The 7,306-nt window shown below is 46.8% G+C and overlaps 1 protein-coding gene across 1 annotated transcript in view; it reads right to left on the reverse strand.

Annotated features, from left to right (window-relative positions):
* The window catches only part of LOC120050122 (semaphorin-3ab-like), a 59,370-nt gene extending 53,148 nt beyond the window's left edge, over positions 1-6,222 (reverse strand). Inside the window, exon 1 of the mRNA XM_038996768.1 lies at positions 5,622-6,222. Within this exon, the coding sequence (XP_038852696.1) occupies positions 5,622-5,730 (109 nt within the window). The 5' untranslated portion in view covers positions 5,731-6,222. The remainder of the gene's footprint in view (positions 1-5,621) is intronic.
* Between the last annotated feature and the right edge of the window lie 1,084 nt (positions 6,223-7,306).

The following is a 7,306-nucleotide window of genomic DNA, read 5'->3' on the forward strand; positions in this document are numbered from 1 at the left end:
CGCCCGATCCACATCAATGGGACTTCAGTAGAGAGATTCAGCAGTTTTAAGTTCCTTGGCATCTACATCACCGAGGACTTGACAAGGACCAGCAACACCACCACTCCTGTCAAGAGGGAGCAACAGCGTCTCTACTTCCTAAGGCTAAATTTGACATGCCACCCCGTAAACCTCTCCAAATACTCCACTGCATCATCGAAAGCATGCTGACCGGTTGCATCTCAGCCTGGTAGAGGAATTGCTCCGTCCATGACTGTAAGGCCTTCCACTGGGGCCGTGTTCCCACCCATCCAGGACATCTAATGAAACGGTGCCTGAGCAAGGCACGCAGCATCATCAAGGACCCCACACACACCCCAGCTTCGAGTTGTTCACTCTGTTACCAACAGGCAGACGATATCGGAGCATGAGCCAACAGGCTCAGAGACAGTTTCTATCTACAAGCCATCAGACTGCTGAACACTTGAACTGGACTGTCCACCTGCACTGACTCTCTGCACCTTATTACACACTCTCATTCACTCACTCACTCATTCACTCACTCACTCACTCACTCACTCACTCACTCACTCACTCACTCACTCACTCACTCACTCACTCACTCACTCACTCACTCACTCACTCACTCACTCACTCACTCACATATCCACACCCATCACAACTGCTGCTACTCGACTCTTCTTCACTATTTCTAATAGTGCACAATTTAAACACTTGCTCCCACATCCCCCCTTTATCTGATACATGTGTAAATATTGGACTATAAATTGTGCCTTCCTGTATTATACTTACGCTAAAATGTTTATTCTGTTCATATTCTTATATTTTATTGTTTCTTATTGTTGTTGCGTTGTCGAGGAGAAACCTGCAAATAAGCATTTTGTTAGACAATGTATATGACGTGTATGCTGTATATACACTACATATACAAAAGTATGTGGACACACCTTAGAATTAGTGAATCAGGCTATTTCAGCCACACTGTATAAAATTGAGCACACAGCCATGCACTCTCCATAGACAAACATTGGCAGTAGAATGGCCTTATTCAAGAGCTCAGTGACTTTCAACGTAGCATTGTTATAGGATGCCACCTTTCCAACAAGTCAGTTCTTCAAATTTCTGCCCTGCTAGAGCTGCCCCGGTCAACTGTAAGTGCTGTTATTGTGAAGTGGAAACATCTAGGAGCAACAACGGCTCAGCCGCGAAGTGGTAGGCCACACAAGCTCACAGAATGGGACCGAGTGCTAAAGCGCGTAAAAATCATCTGTCCTCGGGTGCAACACTCACTACTGAGTTCCAACATGCCTCTAGAAGCAACGTCAGCACAGTAACTGTTCGTCGGGAGCTTCATGAAATGGGTTTCCATGGCTAAGCAGCCGCTCACAAGCCTAAGATGTGCAATACCAGGCGGAATAACGGTCTGGAGCTATTTTTCATGGTTCGGGCTAGGCCCCTTACTTCGAGTGAAGGGAGATCTTAACCCTACAACATACAATGACATTCTAGACAATGTGCTTCCAACGTTGTGGCAGTTTGGGGAAGGCCCTTTCCGGGTTCAGCATTACAATACCCCTGTGCACAAAGTGAGGTCCATACAGAAATGGTTTGTCGAGATCGGTGTGGAAGAACTTGACTGGCCTGCTCAGAGCCCTGAACTCAACCCTATCAAACAACTTTGGGATGAATTGGAAAGCAAACTGCGAGCAAGGACAAATCGCCCAACATCACTAATGCTCTTGAGGCTGAATGGAAGCAAATCCCCGCAGCAATGTTCCAACATCTAGTGGAAAGCCTCCCCAGAAGAGTGGAGGCTGTTATAGCAGCAAAGGGGGAGAAGACCAATTCCATATTAATGCCCATGATTTTGGAAAGAGATGTTTGACGAGCATGTGTCCACTTACTTTTGGTCATATTGTCTATGACTAATAAAACATGAAACTTGAATGTGTGTGCTTATTGTAACCTGCAGGGGTCAGTGTTTCCCAGGTTGAATACTACTGGGATGACCGTAATACAGTACAGTATGTCCAGGTACAGTATGTCCAGGTTGCACTGCTGTGTGAAAGACAATGCTGTAATAACCTATACCTTGATATGCGTTAGAGCATAATCAATTCAATGACATTGAGCATTAGAATTCATATTTGGCTAACTGTGACTTGCTTTGTCTCATGATCCATTCAATGCTTGGGCCTAGTTGTGTCCTATCGACAATCTAAGCAACGTTATTTAAGAAACTGTAAACGATCAACTTGGACTTAATCTCCAGTTACTTGAGGGAGAAAAAAATAATTAACTCTGATCATTACTCTGGCCCTCTGAGAACAGATCCTTCACTGGGAATGTCTCACCCCACAGGGAAATCATTCACTCTGGACTCGCTTCGCCAGCCATCCCAGGAGAAAGGTCACTCAATGTGCTTTAGTTTCTCCGTTCTTATTTTCCTACAAAAACTGCTCATTCCGCATTTGTTTGACTGTCCTTCCCGGGGACACAAACTACTGTCCTGCACTTGTCTGAATATCCCTCCTTGGGGAAAGAGCTCTCCTCTCGCTTGATGATCCTTCTCCTGGGAAAATGTTTACTCTGTGCTCGTTTGACTGTCCTTCACTGGAGAATTCCTCCTCGTCGTTTATTTGACTTAATTACTATGCCAGATTCACAGAGGGAGAGAGAATGAATGGTACTTCACTTAACAACCAGTCTCTCTCCCGCCTAGTCTACTGTAAGTCTGCCAGCACCCTTCATTAAAGCAACGCTTCCCTCCCTCTCTCATCTCCTCCTTTCCCTCTTCCCTCTCTCCCTCTCTCCATCAGCCAACGTGTGGGTGTGAACAGAAAGGTTTCAGACGACAGGCATCAAGAGAGCCATCCAACACCTGTGGACCCCTCTACCTCTGAGACGCACACATGTACACACACACACACACACACATACTCATGCGTATGAGCATACACAAGAGCACACACACACACACACACTGCGCACAAACACACACACACTGCTCACAAACACACTGCGCACAAACACGCACACACTCACACACACTGCGCACAAACACATGCGCACACACACACACAGACACACACTCGTCATCACATTCAGCCAGGTGTGTAATTATCTGTGTCTGTGTCAGATCTGACACATCCCACCCTGGCTGAATACACACATGCCACTTTCAGTCTGTAGAGGAAATCACCAGAGAGATGGTGTTGAGTCGTCACACACACCAAGCTGCAGCAAGAACCTTAAAGACAGAGTGACAGACAGACAGCTATTGATGTGCTTTGGTTGGTCTGACTACACATTTCAATCACCCACTGTATACAATGCAGTTCAGCTTTGTATCACCTAATGACACCTTTCATCAATGACACATCTTTCCTCCCTTGTCAGACAGCAACATGGCGTCCTGTCAGAAAAACAAGTGGGGGAGATCAGAGAAGACCAGTATTGTTGTTCTAGTCAACAGACAGATGGCTCAATCTTGGGAACCGTTTTAATGAAGCAAAACACATTTTCCCATGATGCCTCTGGGCCATTCCTGGTGTAGATTGTTACGTCGGGAGGATGTGACGCGGTGGCGGTGCAGGTGGAGCTGAGTTTTACGGCGGTTTTTACAGCACACTACTTGACCCTTGACTGCACAGAGAAACATCTTCAACATAGTGCCCCCTAGAGACAGACCAGGGTCTTACAGTACATACCACTAATAAGTGCATGTATACTTATACATCCTGTATAGCCATATAATGGTAGCCCAGTGGTTAAGAGCGTTGGGCCAGTAACTGAAAAGTCACTGGTTCAAATCCCAGAGCCAACTAAGTGAACCATCTATTGATGCCTTGTGCAAGGCACTTGACCCTGATGGCTCCGGTATGTCGCTTTGTATAAGAGTGTCTGCTAAATGTATACTTTGATTACAAAACTGCTGATAAATGTTATTTAGTCTCTGATTAAAAATAATGTTATGTCATGTTCATACAGGCCTTACAGGCCTCCACAACCTAACCTTATTCCCAGCCTGAGAAAAAAGGACAAATTGCCTATGTTTGTACATTTTAGGAATGTATATTTTTTAAAGGAGACGAAGAGAGAGAGAGCGGGGAGAGAGAGAGAAAAGGAGAGGGAGAGAGAGAGAGAGCGGGGAGAGAGAGAGAAAAGGAGAGAGAGAGCGGGGAGAGAGAGAGAAAAGGAGAGAGAGAGCGGGGAGAGAGAGAGAAAAGGAGAGGGAGAGAGAGAGAGCGGGGAGAGAGAGAGAAAAGGAGAGAGAGAGAAAACGGAGATACCACACAGCTCTCTAGCCGTGTACTTTTGGTCATGTTTTGGACAAGGAACCGCAACAGCTCGCCTCTCAGACGACCGACATTAAACGAAACGTCCCAAAATATGCCAAAAATGTCTGTGGTTTATTTAAGTCCCGAGATGAAAGGTCTGCCATTACAAAGAGCTTGATTTAGTCTAGGGTGTGAGAGAGAGAGGAGAGAGCCGGCTCTGAGGTCTCTCCACAGTCTTCTACCTCAAAATAACACAGAGGGAAGGCAGAATAACATGTTGACTCGCCCGACAAAAGCTCACACGAGCACCGTATGAACGGTACCCGGCCAGATGTGTGACTGGTGAGTGATAACATCACCTGGGTGTAGTCCATAGGGGATCTTATTCTATATCATAGAGACATCATGTCGGTCATGAATATTCTGAGTGGTGTGCCCTGAACAACCCCCTGAATCCAGTGCATATCTTTTCCATATGCAGTATATCTGTTAAAACAGTAAGATGTGTGTGTGTGTGCGTGCAGACTTTCTCCTAAGCAGAAGCAGAAGTACTTGTTGACTTTGGAGAATAGCTGGTAAATCGATTTTGGGGTTAATGAGAACTAGGGAGACCGGATTACCCCCTTAAACTGTGTGTGTACAGAATTCGCATGTCTGTGTGTGTGTGTGTGTGTGTGCTTGTTCGTGTCTATGCGTACATGTGCGCCTCTGTGTGTGTGTGTGTGTGTGTGTGTGTGTGTGTGTGTGTGTGTGTGTGTGTGTGTGTGTGTGTGTGTGTGTGTGTGTGTGTGTGTGTGTGTGTGTATTTATGTGTTTCACGGCAGTGCAGCGGTAGTTCTGAAGGGGACAGTGGAAGGGGAAAATATATGCGAGGGCCAATACATACATTTAACTAAGCCCCCTGTCCGCATATGGAAACAATCTGACCGTAAGGAGAATACAATCTAAGGGTAAGGAGAAGGCATTATTCTAAGTGGGAGAGAGAGAAATAAAGAGAGGGGAAGCAGGAGAGCGAGAGAGAGAGAGAGAGAGAGAGAGAGAGAGAGAGAGAGAGAGAGAGAGAGAGAGAGAGAGAGAGAAAAGATTGAGAGAATTGAAGATTTAGAGAGAAATTATTGAGAAAAGAGATACGTAGATAGATGAGCAGACAGAGAGGAAGATACACTGAAGAGTGAGAGGGAAAGAAAGAAAGAAAGGAGAGAGTGCACACAAAGAGGAAGAGTAACTCAGACAGCACACGTAATATCTCCTGGAGCCATGCTGGCGGCTGTAGCAGAACCAGAGAAAGAACCAGAGAAAGAACCAGAGAGCCATGGGGGGAGAGAGAACATACACACTTACCCCTGTAGGAGAGCTTTAACCTGGGGACGCTGTGCTTGGGCTCCCCCTGCCCCGGCACCACCGCCCCGCAGAACAGCAGCAACAGTACAATCCCAGGTAGGTAATCCATGGTGCTGGAGCGCTGGCCTCCAGCCCAAGGGGGGTACACACCCCACACTTGCCCAGAGAAGAGTGTCTCCCAACCGGGTATACAGAGACCTGGCTGTCCCTCCCTTCCCTTCCTCCTCCTGCAGTTAGAGAAGATCCACAAACCCAGGAGGGGGTTTCAGGCAGGGGGAATACAATCCTTGGTTTCAATCCCGATTCAGAGCACCGATTTGGGGGGATTTCAGCAGAGCAAGGGGGTATCACATGGCTCCCTGTGTGGAGGTCCGGGGTGGTAAACCCTCTGTGCTGTTAATATGTCCCCCTCCTAAGGGTTGGGTGATGGGGGGTCCGGTGGGAAGTGTGAGGCTCGAGCTGGTCAAGGAAGAATTCTGATTGAAATATTGAAGAGGTATCCAGCAGAGATACTGCTACTATAGATCTCTCTTCTGCTCTGCTCTCTTCTCTTCAGTCTCTCTCTCTCTCCGCAGTCACTCACTACTAGCCTCCAATCCTGTCCACGGCTCCGCCAGACAGAGAGGGAGAGAGAGAGAGCTACACCATCCACAGGAGGGGAGGGAGAGCAGCTGAGCGAGAGAGAGGGGGAGTGTGTATGAGAGAGAGGGGGGAGGGAGTGAACTGAGCAACGTTGAAGTACTGTGAAATAGAAGAGAATCCTGTGCACATGGTTCCGTCTTCCTCTAGTCTCTCTCTTTTGTTTTTCTTTCTTTCCTTCTGCAGTCACTGGTCAGCCCCAGCCCCCTTACTCTAGAGGTGTGACACATTAACAGACTCACACATGCTTACCCTCTTCTCTACCCCATGCAGTTACAGACAAACTGCATAGCATGCAACTCAGCAGGTAATCTCTGGTCAAACCTGGTTTCAAAATGAACACCATTAAGCATTTATCTAACCCCCTATCCAATGAAAAGCAGTGAGCTGGCATTCAGGATTAGTTAAACATGTATATTGTTTTCTAAAAGGCATGTTTCATTGAATAAATGTTTGTTTTACTGCACTTCTATGGAGTGCAGGAGTCCAAACATATCAATTTCACAGCAAATAAAGAATGACATTTGTTTTTGACTTGTCCAACAAACTAGAAAAAACGGGTTTTGATTGAATGTCACAGACTAGAAACCTGGCCCATATGGAAATCTGAAAACATGGCTTTCTAGTAAAGCAGGTCTGTGAGAGATCCTGTCACTGCTAAAGTAATTCTATAGTAAACCTGGTCTGGGTCTGTGGCATTCCCCTTCCCCAACTCTCCACCCCTCTGCCCCTGCAGGTGTGACCCGTTCTGTTTCGTCTCCCGGTTTGTGACGGCAGGCAGCTAGGTGATGGTGATAAAAGCTGTGAGAAACACAAGCATTTATGTGTCAGCTCACACACCTCAACACCACTGCAACAGTCACAGAACAAAACACATCCCGGCAGTAGATACTGCATGGCTATAGTGTGTGGGGGGAGGGTGTGTGTGTGTGTGTGTACTGGTGTCTCTGTCTGTGTCTGTGCACCATTATATTCTCAACACTCCCAGCAATGCTTTGTCCCTCTTAACAACTGCACAGAATGTGTGTGCAGTGCACGTACGTGTT

Source organism: Salvelinus namaycush, chromosome 6 (genome assembly GCF_016432855.1).
Source record: "Salvelinus namaycush isolate Seneca chromosome 6, SaNama_1.0, whole genome shotgun sequence".
NCBI lineage: Eukaryota > Metazoa > Chordata > Actinopteri > Salmoniformes > Salmonidae > Salvelinus > Salvelinus namaycush.